The sequence below is a fragment of the Pecten maximus genome, chromosome 2 (genome assembly GCF_902652985.1).
Source record: "Pecten maximus chromosome 2, xPecMax1.1, whole genome shotgun sequence".
NCBI lineage: Eukaryota > Metazoa > Mollusca > Bivalvia > Pectinida > Pectinidae > Pecten > Pecten maximus.
Window position 1 is genome coordinate 31,205,612 of NC_047016.1, and position 23,572 is coordinate 31,229,183.

Here is a 23,572-nt window from a genome sequence, read left to right on the forward strand (position 1 = left end):
GTAACTGATCATTTCTGATTGAATATAACCGTCAGCACCCTATACAACTTGATAAAGTACTCTTTGGTACTAGTAAATGTAAAAGGAAAGGTTATGTGAAAGGAAGGATGCAAGGAAATATGGATGGGGAGAGTATAGTGGAGTTTATATAGGACAAACACAGTGTTGTCAATGAGAAAAGTCACCATGTAAGACTCCATTTTGTTCTTATAGACATTCATTCAAATAAAGCATTGTTATTATTGCGTCAAACAATATCTTCTGGACTGCTTCAAAATTTCAGTTACACACACTTGGCAAGAAAACCCATTTTGTCTGTATAGTGTACACCCACACATATATATGCACCCGATATATGTACACCCCATTGTTCTGAAACTTCTATATATATCTTACTCACAAGACATTGATTTTCACTTAAATTTCTCAATTTTCCAAATTTTCCAGACGACATACAGAGGACCAAATAATTATGCCTGTCTCCCATTGTCTCCATGGTTACTGCTTTTGTCCTTGACATCTACTAGTACTGTAGCCATACTTCCTGTCTATGTGACCTTTAACCTTTGGTATTTTCCATCCTCTTCCTCAACAGTCCCCCCCTAAGGGAGCTACCATCCAATACCGTCCAAAACCTGTTGTCCCTCCGGTAATCTTCGCGGGGGGTCAGGCATACACAGTTCAACAAGGCCAGATCGGACTACCAGCGCCAGAGGTAAGGTCTAGGGCAAACCCTAGTTACTTCCCCTTATGTAACTCTTGTTTTATTTATGTTTATTTGTTTTGTGATGTTTTGTGGTGGCGTGTGCGTTTTATGACAGGACAGTTTCCTCATGTATGAAAAGAAAAGAAAAAACCATCAGATTTAAAAAAAAAAACAAAAAAACAAAAAAAATGCTGCCTGCAATCAAAACAATTTCACCTGAATAATTATGGTAGGGAGGGATGTAGTCAATGAAGATGAAAATACACACCAGCTATACATATAGCATTGTGTGTGTGTGTCTTTAAGAAAATATTTTTTACGAAGATAAATCAATATTTTAAGTCTAAAAACAGAGGAAATTGTCTTGTATACCTGTCTTTGATCCTGTTTTGTCTTACCTCCACCCCCTCAAGAACCAGGCCAATACCTCAAGCCTTAATTTCTGGCTATATCTTAAAAGATTTTATTGAAACAAAATAATAAATAAAAAAAAGAGAGATTTATTAATTACAAAAATAAGAAGTATATAATGTCAGTTTTAATCATAAATAATAACTGCATGACTATTTGCAGTTTGTATTTAATGATCTTTGACATCAATTATTTTCTTCACATTTTTGGCCTGTTTCATCCAGTTCCCCCATGGTGTGCTTTTTGTTGAGGTATATTGTAATCCCAAATGAAGGTGAAGCTGGTATCAATCCTACAAAGGATAATCTGTCCACGGCTTACAGGAGCTGTAACCAGCATGACACGAAGAGGAGTTATCTTCCCCTGGCAGAGACAAAGTGGGGAATTCTCATAAATGATTATGAATATCGTGGAATTCTATAGGAAATTATTAACGAATTCTAAATATTGAGTGTGTGTTAATTTAGGTTGAAAATTTTGAACTCAACAATTAGGATGAAATAGTTTTAATATCCAGTCAATTTCCATGCATGTATTTTGAGTTAAACCAATTTTGAATTAATCACTTAATAACTGGATGATCGGAGTGGTGTGTATTTTAGTAAAATATGATCCTCAGTCTCAAACATTACGATGATATTGATTATCTGTTTGATTTTGATTCCGGTGTAAACTGGATTTGTGATTTATAAGATTAATGTAACAGGTACTGTTTTAACATGAAAATTCATTTATCATATTGTTTGACATTTCACAGCAGACAATCTTCCTTTGTTTCATTGACGTTAACTTTGAGAAATAGAATATCAAACTATATCAAACTCATATCATCTGTGTTAAAGAGGCTAGTTTGTTGTTTTATGAGCAGAAACAATGACATATTTGTGTTAATGTTTGTACAAATGAAGCCTCTTTAACACATTATCATCATTCATATTGTATATATTTTCTGTTTCTTTTCCCGTCATGTTTGATTTGGCTCCCTGGTTGTCTCTACGTACTGGAGACAGCTAATCATTGCTACTTTGATTTGAACGTGGCAGTATTACTATGTTAATTTGCTTGGGAAAGAAATTTATCCGTAAATTCCAACCAAATCTTCAGAGTTTTGAAATGAAGCTTTAGTCCAAAACATTGAACTTTAAAAAAGTAAGAAAGTAAAGAAAGTATATACCTTGAAAGTCCAAATTTCTTAAATCCGTCTTCTTCTTAATAGTTTCGGCCAGTTCCTGAAAACGCAGAGTCACACAGTCAGGTAATATAAGTTGCCAGACAATTTTCTATAACAAGCATTACCTAATGCTACTCTACCTGTTAACTCGTTAGCTGGGAGTACAGGTGTTATGTAGCCTACCTGTTAACTCGTTAGCTGGGAGTACAGGTGTTATGTAGCCTCTCAGCTTCTTGTTTCTGTTTGAGGAGACTTTCTCTGTTAGGCTTTTGGAGCACTCTTCCTTTCTTTCATAACAATGTAGTTTTCTTTACTAACCATACCGAGAGTTGTCTGCAGAGCCGAAAACTCTTTTGGTAGACATCTTATCCTGCACCCAGTTATAACCACATTCTAATTATTAACCTGTTGTTATAGGAGAAAACTGAGATTTGGCTAAACTTCATATACCTGATTAGTGTTGAAATCATTAAGGAATGTACACGCTTATGTAACACATTATTGTTATTAGACCACGTGAATTCTGAGAGAAAAGCAAGCCGTTATTTTTCTTTGATTTAACTGTTCTGGAAGATAAATAAACAAATGTTACAAAAAATAAGAGTTATTTCCCTTAAATCAAACTGTAGTCCCAAAAAATGTTTTTTAAATATTGACAAAGAAAAGTTGTGAAGTGGATCAGTTTAATGATATTCAATGATTTTATCTGGTAATGTATCCTTTTGATTTCATTATGTTACAAATTTTCCTTTTAGATTACTCCGCAATCTCAGTATAATAAGGTAAATTCCAGTGTATATATATACTCCTGTGTAGATATTGTATGTATATCAGTGTATCCATAGATATATCCAGTCACCTCCTAATTATATAATGGCCTACAAAGTCCACACCTTGTTCCAATTGAGATTTTTAAGCATTCCGTAGTAATCCTGAAGTTAATTAGATCTTATTTACCAATTCAGTAGTTTCACAATTTAGAAACTTTCTTCCAAAAGTCCAAATATTGGAATCTTTTTTTTTTAATTAAGCAAATTGTGTAAAATTTCAGCCATAACTTCCACAGGCTGTATACAACCCATCTGATTGCCATATATTATGAACGGAGGTATTTGTAAAGAAGATCTAGCCACAAAAAAAAACCTTCATGTACATGATTGTGACGTACAACAGTAAAGACAGATGCTTTAAGTATGCACAAGATATCTTCAGTTAGGATTTTGATACAGTATCGATAAGAAAATTTTATATACAAAACATCAAGTTTCCATCTGTTCATCCAATTAGCTAACAACCATTGCCTCGTACTTGGATCGCAACAGTTTTCTCCTGCGAGATAAAGTAATTTTTCTCTACTTCCTCTATCTTTGTAAAATCATTTTTGGAACACATGGAATTTTCATTATCAGGCAAATCCACATTGACTTCTTAATGATTTTTTTAAAGTCTCCTAGTCGTTATTTTGAAATTCTCCTGCCATTTAAACATTAATTCATTTGGAAACCCATGATCAGATCTTAAAATGAATTAATTAAAACTTGATTGGTCAAGGACAATTGGTCAGTTATGATGGTGGCCATTCTACATACAGTACTGACCATATATTAATCACTAACCCTGCATGCGTGTGTCTCTATCTCGTTGGTCACTAGGTGGACTACAGCTTTGTTAAGCATTGTGCATGTGGAGACTAAACTATTGTTAATATCAAACAAATCACATACTGATGTTATACCGTATTTATCCTCAAGTAAGCCCCCCCCCCTTCACTGGTTCAAAACTTTATAAAGTTTGGGAAGTGCTTATTTGTGAACCACTTATTGTTTGAAATGATTCGGCAAAAATGAAGAAGGGAGCTTATTTGCCGACAGGGGCTTATTTGAGGATAAATACGGTACTGTTAAAATTTCATGACAATCATCTTAATTATGAAACTTGCTGTATCAGATTTGTATATAGATCAGAATTATAGATTTAAATGTGTATGTTAACATGTCTAATATGATCCTTATGGATGTTCTGACATCCTGTCTTATCTGACCTTATGGATGTTCTGACGTCCTGTCTAATCTGACCTTATGGATGTTCTGACGTCCTGTCTAATCTGACCTTATGGATGTTCTGACGTCCTGTCTAATCTGACCTTATGGATGTTCTGACATCCTGTCTAATCTGACCTTATGGATGTTCTGACATCCTGTCTAATCTGACCTTATGGATGTTCTGACGTCCTGTCTAATATGATCCTTATGGATGTTCTGACATCGTGTCTAATCTGACCTTATGGATGTTCTGACATCCTGTCTAATCTGACCTTATGGATGTTCTGACATCGTGTCTAATCTGACCTTATGGATGTTCTGACGTCCTGTCTAATCTGACCTTATGGATGTTCTGACATCCTGTCTAATCTGACCTTATGAATGTTCTGACGTCCTGTCTAATCTGACCTTATGGATGTTCTGACATCCTGTCTAATCTGACCTTATGGATGTTCTGACATCCTGTCTAATCTGACCTTATGGATGTTCTGACGTCCTGTCTAATCTGACCTTATGGATGTTCTGACATCCTGTCTAATCTGACCTTATGGATGTTCTGACATCCTGTCTAATCTGACCTTATGGATGTTCTGACATCGTGTCTAATCTGACCTTATGGATGTTCTGACATCGTGTCTAATCTGACCTTATGGATGTTCTGACGTCCTGTCTAATCTGACCTTATGGATGTTCTGACATCCTGTCTAATCTGACCTTATGGATGTTCTGACATCCTGTCTAATCTGACCTTATGGATGTTCTGACATCCTGTCTAATCTGACCTTATGGATGTTTTGACGTCCTGTCTAATCTGACCTTATGGATGTTCTGACGTCCTGTCTAATCTGACCTTATGGATGTTCTGACGTCCTGTCTAATCTGACCTTATGGATGTTCTGACGTCCTGTCTAATCTGACCTTATGGATGTTCTGACGTCCTGTCTAATCTGACCTTATGGATGTTCTGACATCCTGTCTAATCTGACCGATGGTGTTATTACATATAATCCACATATCTGTGATAACATAGACAGCTGCCAAATAAAAAAAACATTTACAAAACCTTATCTTAGTTAAGGAGTTATTTGAATCCCATAGAGTGTTAGACCTGACAAGGTTCAATATAGATATATAATCAATTCATGTTAATGGTAAGTTATTACCATCAGGGTTTGTCTGGGTTTTTGGGGCCAATAATCAAATATTTCAGCTTCAGCCAGATTCTCCAAAAAATGCTGTTACCTCCTCAAAATTTTCTTCCCTATTACCCGGTACCAAAATCTTCCCAAAAAGAGACAAAAGTATACCTTCCTAAGAAGTATCATCATATAATTTCTATAATTGTTATTAAAATGTATAACATAGGCATGGAAAATCGAATAATAAGGTATTTTAAAAGTATTTTTGTAATTTTAGTAATTTGTATAAAATTTACACATAAACAGTTTTTCTTTGTCTACACATGTTACTCTCCAGCTTAACTTATGTATCTGCACATTTCATTGTTTAAACACTTAGTATCAAAAGCTGTTTTCCAACCTTACAGAGGGTACCTTCACATATATCAAGCTTGACTGCTCTGTTTGAAGCTCAAATCTCATGTTTTATGCATTGAAAGTTTGGGGATAAAAATCTCTACTTTACTTATTTTGGGATAGAAAATCTCTACATTACTTATTTGGTGATAGAAAATCTCTACATTACTTAATTGGTGATAGAAAATCTCTACATTACTTAATTGGGGATAGAAAATCTCTACATTACTTAATTGGTGATAGAAAATCTCTACATTACATAATTGGTGATAGAAAATCTCTACATTACTTATTTGGGGATAGAAAATCTCTACTGTTGTTTTGACTATTTTGGGGATGGTGGGAAAAATACTAAACATTGACAGCATGAAGTAGATTCCTGAGGTGATATTTAGCATTGATCTAGGCATTGATTGATTGGCATTAGAGAATCGATGATTGACTGGGTCCTTTACATTTATCCGACTCTTCTGATGATTGCATCTTCTGCTTGTTCCCACACAGGTTTGGGGGCTTCAGGATCATAACTGTATGGTAAAGGTCTTCCAGTGAAAGCTTGCTTTTGGAATGATTTCTTCTCCAACTTTCTCCAAATTTTCTTCTTGTATTTCCGTCTCAAATATACTTCAATCCATATTTATCACGACCTTTTGAACCTTTTTGTGAATATCTGTTTGTTAGATGCTGTAAATTAGCGTTTTTGAACACGTTTATATCAACCCGATACATATTTAACTCTTGTGTATATTTCCTAATTTTTATCGACAGAAGTTGTTCCAATTTTCTGTTCTTGTGCTATCTCCCTTTGCTCCTGCATCTAATTTTGATATTTGTCTTGTTGAAAAGAAAACAACCTATGAACCTAGTCTCTTAGTTGAGTTCCCTCCCTTTGGTCAACAAGGCTGTCTGCTTTTTTTCTCTAAATTATCATTGAAATTATTTTCCTATTTAAAAAAAATATCCTGACTGTTCTTAGACGCTGGAGGCCCTATGCCATAGAGTATGTACCGTAGTGTCTTATTCACAATTTAAATCCTATACTCAGCACATATCATCATATCATGCATGCTATTAACAACAGGATATGTTAATATTATACCGATATTATCTAGATATGCACTTTCTCTTTTTTCATTTTGATATATGGTTTATATATCAATTTTTTCCTCGTAATACTTTTTATTTCAGATTTTTTACAGTAGACAAAATGCACCCTTCAAAACTTATTTCAGATTTTTTACAGTAGACAAAATGCACCCTTCAAAACTTTTTTGTATTAATCAATTTATTTCACTATCTTACAATTTTATAATCTTTCTTAAAAAAGAAATCATTCTTTAATCTCCAGATTTTACTTTTAGACCTTTATAATAGCCAATGCTATCACATTCTGTTAAACAGTTTCCAGAAGTTTATGGATTATGTTAATTGTTATGAAGTGTGGTTTAAGACCATCCCCACTAACCGTTCTTCTCTGTAATATTTGACTATATGGTGTGAGTTACCAGGATAGGGAAAGCATGTTTGAACAGTGGATTGAATTTCATATGTCAATGTGAAAAAAAATTTGTATAAATCTGAAAGTTGCCTGTTGATAAGCGTACCCAAGACATTTGAAGAACATACACTTTCAGTATGATGTAATTTGTCTTAGGAATTTGCACTTAAATGGTACCCTCTCAGCGAGTTGACAAAAAATTTATCTGGCAAAAGGTTATGCACTTATCAGTAAAAAATAAATGACTGATTAAATCTCAGGTATTAGCCAACCCCATCTAAGATTAAGTTGTGGAGAACTCATTAAAGGTTTTTACTGTTAAATGGCGAAAAGGAAGTATCCTTGTGGGACCATTTGGTGGGAAATTTCATGTAGCTTTTACTTTTTCACCCTAACTAATATGACTTTAGTATGTGCCATTTTATGATGTGACAAGGCAGGACTCTGTTGAAGTACATGTACTGTAGGAAATGTTAGATGACCTTTAAGTTCTAGTGGTCACAGTTGAAGTTCGATGATATATTACTTCAGATATGTCTCTGACTAATTGGACATCATTGAATAGAGTAGAATCTCTAATTCGTGATCTCGATTGACTTTTATGTTGTCCATTACTGCAACTTCAGAGTAAATCCAATATTCTCTAGGAAAATTCACATTTTTTCTATTTCTATCAGAGCTTCTGAGAAAAAGCCGCGAGTTTTCATGGAGAAATTTAAACTGTTTTAGCTAGCCTGGAATCTGAAATGGTAACAGACAAATGAACCTTTCTGATAGATGCTATATAGGTGATCACATACCCAAGTATTGCTTTAGAAGTTTGTATCTCAGAATAGGTATTTTTAATGAGCACTGTATTTCTGTGAACTAAACAACAATTATAGGTTGAGTAGTGGGGAATGTTTGCATGGTAATATTGCATGCTGCTTTTGTAAGGTTAGCCAGTTGATATAATCTGATCATTCATTTAAGTATCAATTAATGTAGGTATTAAATTCTGTGACAACTTGTAACATTGAATGCTTACTATTATTGATGCATCTAATAGATTTAAACTTTGTGCAGATTTAGAAAAAAAATTATTGTAAAATAAATAAGATTTTTTTTTTGGTTATTAAGAGAACCACAACAAGTTCCATATACAAAATTTATATTTTCAAATTTTCACCACTTTAAAATGGAGGTTTTATTGTACCTGAAATAATAAAGTATAATTTATTAAATGTGACTTGGACATTTTTGGAAGTTTTTCTTGGTTAATCCTTTGTTTACATTTTACTAATGTATTTTTTACTTATTTACAGCTGTCAAAACTACACCAGCTGTCTCTAGGTCAGGCCATCCCATTAATTCCACAGTCTCAAACGATACTGCCAGGTACGTAATGGTTTCCCATACAGTAATAAAGCACTTCCCATCTCAAATCGTCCCTCTTATCGTCCATAGATCAAGACAAACTGGACTCTCCCATCTCCAATCATCCCTCTTATCATCCATAGAGACATAACTGGGACATACCATCTCTATAGTCATCCCCTTATCGTCCATAGAGACAAACTGGACCGTCCCATCTCCCTGTCATTCCTCTTATCGTCCATAGAGACAAACTGGACTGTCCCATCTCCAGCCATTCCTCGTAATATCCCTAGTGGAAACATTCCACCTCCATTTGTCCCCCTTAAATACAGAAAAAAAAATTGGAGCATCTCCATTTCAAGTCATCTATGATAAAATGTAAGAGCACACCCATGTCATGGGGAAAATCAATCACAGGTAACTGTAATAGAATACCAAAACTCGGCATCAAATATAGGCTGAAATAGTTGTAATTTTATATGTTGTGAACCTATTGAATAAAATACTTTTAATAAACTTGTTAACATTGATGGTGGTATGCCCTGTTACTAATGGAACTGTCATGATCTCTGATATGTATAACACAAATCTATGTCATAAATAGATCACCGTATGATACCCGCCATGACGGCGCCAGGTATTCCAGCGATGGCGTATCAGCGACCAAACAACACGGCCATTCCAAACAGCCACCATCAGCAACAGTCACATGAGATGGCAATTCCAAACGACCTGATTGGTTGTATAATTGGCCGAGGTGGACAGAAGATTAATGAAATCAGGTAGGACAAAATGAACACATTTGGTAGCTAACTTGTATGCTCTTGTGAACAGTTTGAGGAAGGCGTGCTGTATGTATGTACTTTTTGCCTCGCCATTTCATCATAATTTCATGTTCTGCTCGTACTCTTTTAACAGATTCAAATATAGAATCGTAATTTGGTACATTGTATATGTACATATACATAATGATAATATGCAGGTAGAGTTCTGATTTGGTTATGATCAATTTAATTTTTTTTTTCAGAGTTATAGCCATTTCACTCAAACGAATTTCAATAAAGCTTTACTCGAAAGTAATAAGACTAAAAACTGGAGAGCTGTGCGGAACTCCAATGGGAATTTATTAAAAATCTAAAGAAATAAGTACAGATACCAAAATTGTATAATCTCTTGTTTACACTGATTGTTCCAGTCCTACATTCTGTTTAATTTTTGTTGGGAAATGTCATGAGTACTCCTCTTAACAAAGATGATATCAGTTAAAAGTTCCATACTTCTAGGCTACTTGCAAGAATATTGTGTTGCGGCAACGTATCTTAGTTGAGGAGAATAGCTAGAGTGCAATTCAGCATTGATGATGTTTTGGTAATTGGGACATGCCATATCACTCATAAGCAGACATCTTCATTATAGAGAAAATCATTATTACCTAAATTGTTATGTCATCTTTTTTCCCTAGACAAATGTCAGGAGCTATTATCAAGATCTCGAATGCAGAAGATGGTGCCGCGGACAGGAAGGTGACAATCACGGGTACCCCAGAGACAATCGGCCTGGCTCAGTACCTCATAAACACCAGGTGTGTATATCATCAGCAAGTACAACAGCACCAGCTTTACTACTGACTCCGCCGGAGATCGGCGGCCTGCCTAATGTAGCATGGTCGTAATGCCGCGGCTGTCACATTAACGCCGTTATTGTACATTTTGTGCCACCAGTGTTTATTAATACAGTTATTTTTTTCTGTATTTTCTTTTGTCTTTTAACAACAATTAAATTATATAATTGTAGAATTAGAAGAAATATTTGTTTTTTTATTTTACTAATTGATGGTTAACTTTCCCCGTACATTGCTTTTCTTGTCTCTCTACCTCTCAGTCCTCACTTGTTATTAATGTGCACATGTGTCTTCTTTATAGTTCATCAACACATGTGTCTCTCACTTTAATCTCCCATTGTCTAATCTATCCCCACGCATACCCTTCACATGTAATTCATGATCATGCATGTTTTTCTTTATGTAATTCTTCCTCAAACATTTCACCAACGTCTCTCTCCATAATAATATAGATCTCTCACTCTTTCCTGTAACTAATCCTCACACACATGTGTCTCGCCGTGATATATCCCTACACATTTTCCCTTTTTCACTTGTTCATCATTCCACATATGTATATCCTGATATTATACACACTTACCCATACATTGTAACTCGCACATATGTCTCGTGTGTCATGTGATCAAGTCGGTCAGTATTCAATATTATTTATTTATCTTCCGTATCTAATTTGTTTCCGGGATGCAAAAATATTGGTTCAAATTGTAAATAACACTATTCTGCTTATGCAAATCTTCTTCCAAAAGTTCCTTCTCGCAAATATGAAGTTTTTAAACTCCTAATTAATCATTTAGAAATATGCCTTTCCCTGAAATGGACTTGTCTGCGTTGTATTCAGGGGCCAATCTTTGTGAATAATTTCTAAAATATATGATAATTTCATTTAAAAAAAAAAAAAAGAAAAGAAAATGAGCAAAATCAGAGTCAGTTTTTGTTTTTGTACACATCATGATTTGTCTATACTTGAACAACATGTAATGTCATATTTAAAAAAAATTGTAGGATGTCTTTGTACAAGTTTGTACATTTCCTTATTTACGCACATTATCATTGAGTGCCTCAATAAAAGAGTTGATTAAACCAAAATCAAAACTTTTTCATGAATTTGAGACCTCAAAACTTTTTCATGAATTTGAGACCGAGGTAGAGGAGCAATCAAAATTACACATATTTTCATGCATGTGATAATCCAGAATTGGCCATTTCTGTTGTTTAAAATCTATGCATTTTGTTGTCTTCAGTTGTTGACTAAAACAATCTCATATATGTGTTATTATGCTAATGATTACAAGTTTGATGTGAAAAGGACAAAAATTGATATTTAACTAAAAAGTTGAACTTCCAGCTAATGTAACATTACGTATAATATCTCTCAAGCTAATGTAACATTATGTATAATAACTCTCAAGCTAATGTAACATTATATATAATAACTCTCAAGCTAATGTAACATTATGTATAATATCTCTCAAGCTAATGTAACATTATATATAATATCTCTCAAGCTAATGTAACATTACGTATAATATCTCAAGCTAATGTAACATTATGTATAATATCTCTCAAGCTAATGTAACATTATATATAATATCTCTCAAGCTAATGTAACATTATATATAATAACTCTCCAGTTAATGTAACATTACGTATAATATCTCTGCAGCTAATGTAACATTATATATAATATCTCTCAAGCTAATGTAACATTACGTATAATATCTCAAGCTAATGTAACATTATATATAATATCTCTCAAGCTAATGTAACATTACGTATAATATCTCTGCAGCTAATGTAACATTATATATAATATCTCTCAAGCTAATGTAACATTATGTATAATATCTCTCCGGCTAATGTAACATTGCGTATAATATCTCTCAATCTAATGTAACATAATGTATAATAACTTATTGATAATTTACTTGGTAGTGTATCTATATATTAATCAAGTACTTACAATTTATTTATTGATGTCGTTTGGTAGACAATAAACACCTGATGTCCTGAAGTGCCTCACAAGGCGCAATAAACACTCTTGGTTGTGGTTGAAATTAAATGATAAAAATTAGAATGCATTTTTTTTTAATCTTCGGTCCATGTAACTGTCAATAACTTTGCTTCCATTCTGTAGTTTCATTATAATTTTATCCACGAAACTAAATTAAGTTGGAGAAATCAGTCAATCGAAAATGTGTAAGGTCATGACCAAATCAATTCTCTCTGATATGCTGATATAGTTTCCACACTTTCTGACGATGGACGAATGTGTGTGTATTGTTTAAGTTTATTCATATCTTTAATAAACAGTTACTACTAAAGATTCTTATAAAACTTTTCGACCTGTAGGCGGTCTACTGGTAGAAATAATCTGTTGAGGGCATATTTAGGATGATTTATAGTGCTTTACATTTCTATCACATCTTCTGTTTTACATTTGAATTCGTGTATATATATATATGTATGTAATGATCTAGACTTATCGGGTAGGTCAGTATGGATGGGTTGCCTTTTTAAATTGTAATATAAAGAGGTTTTTTTTTCCTGGGAATAGCATTGCATTGCTTAATTAAAGCATTTCTGGCTTTTATTGGTTTCCATATCAATGCTTTGTGTTTGCATATTTTAAAAACAAACTCTTGATTAACTCACAAGGACTTTTTTTGGCAATTGTACACAAAGGACAAATTCTTTCTAAGGAAAAATGAAACAACCATAACTCCAATAATGAATTATCTTGTGTGACTTGTCTGATTTGAGGATATCTGTCACTTAGAAGTCAGCCTGTCATATGAGTTGATTTGAGGATATCTGTCACTTATAAGTCAGCCTGTCATATGAGTTGATTTGAGGATATCTGTCACTTAGAAGTCAGCCTGTCATATGAGTTGATTTGAGGATATCTGTCACTTAGAAGTCAGCCTGTCATATGAGTTGATTTGAGGATATCTGTCACTTAGAAGTCAGCCTGTCATATGAGTTGATTTGAGGATATCTGTCACTTAGAAGTCAGCCTGTCATATGAGTTGATAAGTAAAGCTTTGAATTCAGAGTTGAACGTCCTCAGAACCTCTGAAATTTGGGATAATTTTTTTTATCACAGAGAATGTCATCACATTCACTTTAAGCTTATTGAACATTCAGAGAAACACTATATACCCTTCTTTCTAACATCAGAGGAACGTTCTACATACCATACTTTCTAATTTTGCTCATTTATAAAAAAAACATATATATAATTAAGAACTGAATGTATCTTTTTTTTTATTCTAATAAATGTTAACTTTTTCTATTATTTTTCTGTTCTATCAAAGATGCAATGTCATTTGACACTTTTTTGGACATCTTATAATTAGATAAGGAGGCAATTATCAAGTATTTAGATCTTTGTCACAGAGCAGTGTTGCTGCATTTGAGCAATCAAGGAATTGTCTGAAATGTGATTTTATAAATAGCATTGTATCTTTGACTGGCTTTCATTTTTGTGACTTTTTGTTGGTTTATTTACTTTATAACTAATCAAGATACATGTGATGCCTAAATATATGTTCTTGTTCCAGCAAGCTATCAAAATGACAAAGTATTAAACCCAAAAAGTCACTTCCATCTCATTTTAAAATGAACTGAAAAGGAACCATAACTGCACTTAAATCATTAAGAAATTAGACAACTTATTGGGAGATTTCCAGATAGACATGGGGTAGAAGGATTCCAGTGGAGTTACCCCCCTTTCACAGCCCTCTCCTATCTTGCTTGATTTCTTTTCATGCTTAGCAATTTCCCTGTCTCATGCTATCTAATCCTACTTCCATTGCACTAATAAATGAGGTCAATAACATTCAGTGGATAAATAAATATTTTCTGCCTATCAGATTAATAAGTTGTATGCTTTTTGTTATCTTATTTTCAGACTGTTTTTGTGTGAACAGAGAATTGGATGAATTAAATAAAAACAATTAAGCAATGACTTGAATTCTTCTTTTATTCTTTCATTTTGAAAATCATCTTTTTTCATCATTCATTTTGTCTTTTCATCAGTATTTCCATCTTAAATACTAAACAGGTGAAATTCTTTTTCTGGTTACAGTATTACCCAAGACATTTTACTATCTTAGTGAACTTAGTTTTTTTTTTTTTTTTTTTTTCCTTAAGTTCTGTATTTATTTCAATACCTGCTATGGTAAAATTTTGAATATAAACCGATACACATCAGTAATGAATGAGGACTCTTTGTCTAACAATTACTGCTTGTATGCTTCAGCTAATAAAACCAATCGCTTTTAAAATCACCGTGCTGTATATGGGGTCAGAGATTATTAACACTAACCTTGGAACTTCACATCTGCCCGCAGTTCAACAGTTCACAAAGACCCTTCATTTTCTAGTGTTTTTTTCTGCACATTTCCTCACTTTTCACAAATGTCACTTCACCATCATTCACACACAATTTATGATCAACTCTTATATCAGTGTGTTTCGTTACTGTCCTTTTTCTGTCTGTTGTTTTTCAGAATGGCGTAGTCACTTCGTCCTATTAGATGCTTATATATGTTGTATTCGTTTTTTTTTCTCCAACATCACTTGATATATACAATATCATAGGTGTATTCCTCAAACATTTTATTTATGTTCAACAAACCAATATATATTTTAACACTTGTTATGTACAATATAATTTTGGCATTAACTAACGATGTAAAATGGGTTAAGCAAGAAACACCAAAGCATGCATACAATTTCTTAAAAGGAATAAAAAGATATTTTCAAAGCAATTTCCCATTATTTTCCCTTTAACCTTTTAATCTTACCTTGAAAATTGTTTTCAGAAATTTTTAGAACCAGAATTGACAAAAAACGAAAAAACATACTTTTTTTGAAAAATTCATATTTTTTTTTTTTTTATTTTTTTTAAAATCCCTTTTTGGATATTTTCCTGTGACCTTTTCATCCCCTCCAAACCTAACCCAGAATGCATGTTGACAGATGTTGCATGACTACGGTGTTTCTTGTTTCCAACATTTGTTGACTGTGCCTATGTTACCAGCGTAGAAACATTATTTGCCTGGTATGTGGATTGTTAATTCCAAATCTAATACTTTTTCCCTCCCTTTTTTTTTCTCTGCAGCATGGAAATGCATAAGAATTTGACCCTTGACCCGACAACCTCGACCCCTACATCTTCTGCAACCTTGACCTCTGTTCAGTCCCATCATGCTCCCTTGGCAATTCCGCTGAATCAGCTAGCCATGAAGCCGATGCCTTTACTCGGACTAAACATTGGGATGATGGACTCTGCTGCTGCGGCAGCTGCTGCAAGTCAGAAAAATTTCACAGCCAAAATGAGGGTTGGGGTCGCCACCAATGCTCTGAGGGGTGACCGAATGAAATTCGCTCCTTACTAACCTCAAATAGTTAAACTTGGTGTTGCACCTTAGAGTGTCCAGCCATAATTTAAAGTATGGCTTGGAATCATTGTCTGGCCAGCCACCAAAATGTCGTGACCGAATATGAATACCATCATTTGTGATGCTGTAGAAATATTTATATATATATAAATATATATCTTGACATGTCTCAGTGGCAGTTACCATAGCAACAGCTCGGTGTATATAACTTACACAGATACGGCTGTGGTTTTCGGAGTCGGCGCGTCATATTTTTACTCCAAGGAAAGTCCATGTAGTAGTCCTACTGCCATAACATCCCAGCTACTGTCTCATTGTCAAAGAAATGGTTGGAGGTGGACCACTGTCATAGTTCCAAGTCCAGCTCAATTTTCTCTCACACCTTTTTTTTTTTTTTTTTTTTTTTCGTTTTGATATGTTGTATTTTAACCTATCCCAAGGTCCCGCACCATCAGTGTTTAGTTATCACACACTCCCATTTTCACAATGGACTATTCCCAAACTGTGATATGGACAAATCATGTTTTTTTTTAGGAGGAGGCATACAGTTTATTTAGCCACTGCTAATATCATTCCTCATGAAATTCTCTAATTTTCAGGAAACAAAATATAAAAGTATCAAGCTTTTATCATATTTTATATAAACAGATTTTTGTAATTGTGCAATTTTGTTCTCCTTTTTCATATTGGATATGATTTTTGGTTTTATAGAGAAATATTTTAACATCTAAAGCATTTTGTATGCAAGATAATAATTTGTGAAGTTCTTTTTAAAGTTAATATTCTTGTAAGTGTACATGTTTATATCCAATCAGATATCACATCACTTTTATCTCATCATTCAGAGAGTATGATGGCTACATGTTTTTGTAAAAAGATTTTTTCAAATAAAAAAATATATCCAGTCAGGACGACTATGACATATCAACCAATAGGATCTCCTCTTACATATTCCCCTGCCCTTGGCATCTGTGGTGACTACAATATGGACTTTCTGCCGGGAAAGGTACATGTACTTAGAAATTCTATATGATCATAAATTGTTGAAAAGATTATTTGTATCTTAATTGTTTAATGTTTGTTGTTCAGAAATTATTCAAAATTTGAATGACTTATAACATGATTTATCCTAAAACAATTTTTTTCGTCATTTCTTTTTCTTTTTTTTCTTTTTTTTTTGTGAAATGTTATTGAAGTTGTGAAAACTCCACTGAGGTAGTCTGTATTTTTTGAGCCAAAGAGAAGTTCACAGTGATGATACTTGAGAGTGAACTTAACCGCTTTTATTGTTAAGGATATGTGTTAATTCGTTCACTATATCATCACTTTAAGTAGTGTTTTTTTTTAATTCTGTGTCTAGCAGATTTTATAGATATTTTGCAGTATTAATTTGGTGTATTATTACCGTTGATAATTTATATGATAGTTACAGTATGGTGCAGTTATGGTATCCTAAGTGAGTTTATTGTAATCAATGAGTAATTGATAAGTATTGTGTAAATGAAAAAAAGGCTACATTTGTTGATAACATGATTCTGGAGATATCAACTAAATTGTCAATGTATAATTTTCTAGTATAGCCCATGTGATGACATTCCGAGTACATATCGATTTAATATCTCCCATCCCCCCATAATTGTCTTTACAGGGTACGTAGCTCTTTAGAAGCTTGTACTGTTTCTAGATAAACTGTTTTTGCCAAGAATTGTCTTGTGGGGGATTATAGAGTCAAAACCGTGTCTGCTGGGAGGCATCCTGCCTTTCATTTATTAATCTTAACTGAAATTTTCCATTTATTGATAAAAAGATATACATATATTCGAAAAAAAATCTTATCTGAAAACTTTTGTGTTATAGTTACGGATATTTTCTAAGGAAATTTATTAACCCTTGTTTTGCAAGTTTCTCCAAAATGGAACTTAAACTAAAACAAGTCAGAAGAAATGCCTCTCAATCTAAATTAATATTTTGTATGTTGTAAAAGGTTTTTGATTCCATAGAGTTTGTGTTTCCTGTTGTGAGGTGTGGCTAGGAATGCTAACAAACGAAAGACTGAATGCCTCCGACGGCAGCTTTGACTTAATCCCACCATTTGGCATGTCTGTATACTTACATATATATATATACGTGTATCCATAGTGTGTTGGTGTACATTCGTAGTTATTAAGGTCCCGTATCACTAGATTGCAATATATATCGCCCTCGTAATCTGTTTTTATTTTTATTTTTTCCATGGAAAATATGTGTATGTATATATATAGAAATTATATACAGTATATAGATATAATATATATATATGATACTATTTGAATTGTTCCTTGAAGATCATACCTCTAAAAATGAAATGATTTTAAATATAGTTATAATCCTTTACAATCATAGTCCTCATTTGCATAATTTATGTTTTGCAATATAGATAAGTTTGCAATATTACAATTTTGATGAATGTGCGGTGTTAATTTTTTGCCTATATATTGTGTAAGAAAGTAATGCGAGGTTTTGACATTTGTGTTTGCCCTAATACTTACCAAGTTTCTTATGCTGATATATTTTCACCTTTAAATTCCTCTTTGATTTTTGTCATAGAATATGCTGTCTCATTTATTGTGAATATTCTCTATTGAAATTAAGTTGTGTACTCACTCAATCACCTTTAAAAGATACAAGCAAGTTCTATGAAGGGTATACCAGGTATGCTTTTGTAATTTTCGACCTTTGCTAATATGCTGTCAAGAATTTTTTTTTTATTGTTTTTCCACTCAGATATTGTTCATAGAAAATCGGTCATGCACTTGACACCGTTACTAATGAGTTATCTCCCCACTTCGTTACTTTTTAGGATCACGACGGAGATGTGTGGATTGGGAATTCGCTAGAATGTGCTATGAGGACCATGTTAACGTGATATTGAACATCAAACACGGCTCTACCGTATCACTACATTATAGAGAGTTCTCTGTGACCTTGGTGCAGTGACCTTTGACCTCCGTCATCTAGTGGTCAAATCAAGTATGAAACAACTTCCATGTATCTATGTGTATTTGTCAGTATAAACAACTTTATTTTAACGTGGTGTAAATATTTATTTTGATAATTTATAGAATCATTTGATTATATTATACTAAAAAAAAACTGATAATCATTAGAACAGTGCTATTATATGAATATTACTATGTTCTAATTGCAAATAAATGCACCTAATGATCTTTGCTAGATTTGATATGAAGTAATTTTCACAAAATATTTGGCTATAGAAACAGGAAGTGATATCATAGGTCATGTGACATCACGAAGAACTCTCTATATGACACTGTTTTAATAGCACTTGTAGCATCAGGGTTTGATCATGTATACACTAAAGCTATTCATTTTTATCTGAGCTTCTGATATATATACTGTGTGTTTTTACTATATTTATATATATAAAAGCTAGCTACAGTGTGAAGTGAACTTGTCGGATTGTTTGTGACCTGCTGTCATATCGTGTGTCATTATCCATGCATATTCTTTTAGCTGCAGATTCACCTCTGTAGGATAGCCCTTTCTTAGTCTAGGATTTACAACTAATTGTGACAACTCCTATTACTGGTCCCCTATGGAAGCTAAATATGTAAACTAAGGATCTAGTCCCTCATTCTTGGTCAGATATTTTTAGATATCTATTAATGTTTTTATCTAGTGTTTTAATAATATTATTCCTTGGAACTTTTGAAGGATAAATAACCATTGTGGTTTGGAGGTTTGTCTTCCATCTGGTAACTGTCCTGTTCAGTCATAGGGTCCTCAAGCCTACCCCTCCCCTATTCTTGCCTATGTGATGGAACTAATGCTTGGGTTGTTTTAGTTATGATCTATGCATGCCCTACATCACATTATCACACATAGCTTGTACAGTCACACTGGAAATACCTCAGAATTCTAGTCAAGGTTCGCTGGGAACACTTTCAGATAAATACCAGGATCGTCTCCCTTGTATTACCACTCTTTTTTTTTTTCTCCATTAGCTTTATCATCATGCTCAATATTATTGTATTGTCATCATATATTTTTTATCACAATAGATAATTTATAATTCTTGCCAAAAAGTTTTATTTTTACTTCCATTCAGCTCAACCAAACTTAATTAGACTTTCACTTGTTAAACAATTTACGTTACATTCACTTTAAGTTAATGCGGGCCTATATAGTTTATTTATTATTAAAAATCTGATGTTATTGTCAGCACTATTTTATGATATCCTGAAATTAACTACCACCATCATAATTGGCAATTTATTTCACAGTATATACTGCAATTTAGAATTACCTTTTTTTTCTGGTATTGCCTATAGCTACATATGTAAATATTTGGAGAGCGAGAGAGAAAGTGATGGAAAAACAATTCCTAACTAAGTGTTTAACCTCTGTGCTTTAATTACTTATATTATTTGGTCATTTCTTGTTATCTTCACTGTGATATCTGCATATTGCTATATCAAAGATATCAAGAGAGGAAAAACAGATGATAGAATATTTCGTCATATAGAAGACTTTTTTTTTTACATCCACAATATTCCATGATAATGATAGTTTGTCAATTTATACCAGTAACCTGCTATTTAGATGTTGAATCGTAGCGATGTTACCCTCGAACACACTGGACATATGTGTCATCTATAGACAGATTTGTAATCCACCTTCCACTGTCAATCTTTGATCCTGTAAATACTTATATGGCTGAATGTGGCGTGCCAACAAATTCACCTTAAATTGTTTGCAGTTCTTAGCCTTAGATATGTTATTTGTGGTAAAAAAAACAGTTCCTGTTAAAATGTGTTCCTATGGTATTTAATCGCCTAATGGTAAACTTCAGTTAGGGCATCTACGCAAACCAAATCTTCCATCTAGAGCCAATTTCCTGTATACATGATCAAGCCAAATTTCATTGGTTAATTTCTAAACCAGGTGATCTCATTTGCATATTCCCAGGCAAAAGGATAAGTTGTGCACAACCCAAATTTGTACATCTCGGTGAGGCATGACCGACATAAGGGTATAAGCTCAGGGTAAAAGTTGTTATGGTTCGTTTGTTCCAACTGCAGGTACACATACATTATTCTTTCTCTTCTTTTTTATGATAACTATTATTGAAATTCTTTTTCTTTCATTTTTTTCACATCTTGATTCCAAAGGGTGCTAAGTAGGGAAAATCTGTTAATAATGCTTAAGTGGTCATGATGGTCAGTGTCAATATGAGTCTATATTTGAAACGTTCATAAAGGTAGCTACGAATATCTTTGAATATTTTTTTATTTTTGTCATATGCACTAATTCTCTTACTTAAAGTAGTATAAAAGCAGCGTCAGACTCGTTATCTTAAAAATACTTGTCGCTTATTCTCCAGGTTTTGACCTCATCAGATTTATTAAGCCAAAATATTTATATATGTCTTTTAAGTATATTTGTTATGTTAGGTTTAACACACATTTTGTATGATTTCCTGCCAAAAAAATACTATGATAAAAATACTCGTACAGGGGCTCTAGCAAAGGGAGACAATTCATTGTCACTTGGTAAATTTAGATGCATTTTTCGTTGAAAAAAAAAAAAAAAAAATGATGAATTATAGATTAGTTTAGCAGAGGTAATTTTTGGCATTTGGAAGATCTTATTGTTTTGAGTTTTTATATAAAGCCCTGCGTGGAGCCCCACTGTGATCTTTGAATACACAATATACATATCAGTGACAGAGTGGCAGTGCACCTATATACAGTTCTTAGGACAATGAAGAGACGTAATTTTGCTGTTGAGATGATGATGAACGTGTTCAGTAATACTTTTGTAAGCAATCGGTACAGCATATTACTTTCGTTTTTTGTTATTGTTATAACTCATGAGGGATGTAAAAAAAAAAAAAAAAAAACAAGTTTGAGAAAATTGTTGTATTGTTGTGCTGTCCACATATTCAGAGTGTGTCTCAGTATGTGATTGGCGAAGTGCAAACTTTTAATTTCATATTATGACTTCATTCATGATCACATGTGCGTTTGTGTTTGAGACATCATAGTCACAGAAATGTTTTGCATTTGTGGCATTCTTTAAATTGATTAACTTGTTGAGGCAAGTTCCTGATGGACTGAGATCATTGTGATTTAGTCATACACGACAATAAGTATGTATTCTTTGTCAGATGATACAGGTCTTCAACGTAGATATGTAAAACCATAGTGGGCAAGGAGTGATTGTTTGTTTGTTTCATGTAACCTGTCGACAGAATGATAAAGCATTCGTACATCATCTCCACACTGGGTACAGATATCGTACTGACTCCACACTTGGTGTAGATATCGTACTGACACCACACTGGGTGTAGATATCGTACTGACACCACACTGAGTGTAGATATCGTACTGACACCACACTGGGTGTAGATATCGTACTGACACCACACTGGGTGTAGATATCGTACGAACTCCACACTGGGTGTAGATATCGTATTGACTCCACACTGGGTGTAGATATGGTACCGACTCCACACTGGGTGTAGATATCGTACTGACTCCACACTGGGCGTAGATATCATACCGACTCCACACTGGGTGTAGATATTGTACCGACACCAGTGGTGACAATGCTTAGCATAGCATATTTAGAGATTCATTCTTTTTCTCACCGGATCTGACAGATATAGGTAGGAGCTATTTATGGACGTTAGAGTGTACTTGTAGTGCTGTTTTGGAAGTACATTGTTGTATCAATGTCTCAAAAAAGCTCTGTATCATCTGATAAAGGTTTGTCATCGTCATGGAGATGTCTTTGGAGAAACATATTCAAAGGAGAAGCCTCCCGACAAATTAGTGTTTGAACACATACTCATATTACTTATTGTGCGGAAATAGAAAATTGATTGTAACAATGGCATCTAAACAATTATAAAAATTACGATATGAATACCGAAAACTTTCTTGTTACATACCAGATCTAGTGTCCTGATTCGTCATGAAATGTTTCTCCATTTCCATGTCCAGAGCGACTCATTTTGCCTAGACTTGGCACTAGTTGTTTTCTTATCATATTTTATATTTAATTTTGAGGGTTTTTTGTCATACAATTGTATTGTATAATTGATTGATTTGTTGACAATGGAAAGTTTAAAAAGATTTTTTTCTTTTCACTATCGTCACTTAAATAAATATGATGGTTGTAATTTAAATATATACATTTATTATAATATTTTTGATAGCCTCTCACCCCTGATGTTTGGAATGGTATGAACTAAACAATGAAGAGACTAGTCTATTATCACTGGTAGGGGTGACAGGTCATCAGGAACTGTTGCAGGCCACAAGGAGTGGAGCATGAGTGTTGGATATATAGTCTGTGTCGCCATAGCGACAGTAAATCTCTGTAACGCCATGGCGACAGTAAATCTTGTACAAGCTGTATAAAAGTGTTGCCAAACTCATGAGAAAATATTAATAAAGATTTGGATTATTTAATTTATATCTGTCTTTCATTTTCTGTCAATGTTTGTATTGGTCACATCAGTAAAGGGGAAAATGGGAATAAGTGTATACAAATGTATGGTGTGACTTGGCTAACCTGGACCTCATCTATTCCAAAAGCCTGATGGTTTTATATTCATCCTAGATGTGTACAACTTCTGAAATCAATCAAGCCCCAAATTTGTCTTCTCAAATAATAGCCTACAAAATCAAATTTGCAGCAAATAAATGTTTCAATAATCAAGATATTTATCTTTGGATAATATCATAGATGTTTGCATACAGATTTTACACAAGTTCCATATTCCTAAATCTGCCAAACTATATAAACTGGCACCTCTGT

General features: G+C 33.5%; 1 protein-coding gene across 21 annotated transcripts in view; it reads left to right on the forward strand.

The window, feature by feature from the left end:
* The window catches only part of LOC117321771 (poly(rC)-binding protein 3-like), a 228,122-nt gene extending 204,895 nt beyond the window's left edge, over positions 1–23,227 (forward strand). For 12 of the 21 annotated variants that reach the window (XM_033876310.1, XM_033876298.1, XM_033876303.1 and 9 more), the window contains 8 exons: positions 596–715; positions 2,334–2,372; positions 3,044–3,070; positions 6,370–6,399; positions 8,668–8,740; positions 9,324–9,501; positions 10,182–10,301; positions 15,466–23,227. In XM_033876310.1, coding sequence (XP_033732201.1) covers positions 596–715; positions 2,334–2,372; positions 3,044–3,070; positions 6,370–6,399; positions 8,668–8,740; positions 9,324–9,501; positions 10,182–10,301; positions 15,466–15,742 — 864 coding nt within the window. In that variant the 3' untranslated portion in view covers positions 15,743–23,227. The remainder of the gene's footprint in view (positions 1–595; positions 716–2,333; positions 2,373–3,043; positions 3,071–6,369; positions 6,400–8,667; positions 8,741–9,323; positions 9,502–10,181; positions 10,302–15,465) is intronic. The other 9 variants (XM_033876319.1, XM_033876318.1, XM_033876320.1 and 6 more) reach the window with 8 other exon arrangements.
* Positions 23,228–23,572: the final 345 nt, after the last annotated feature.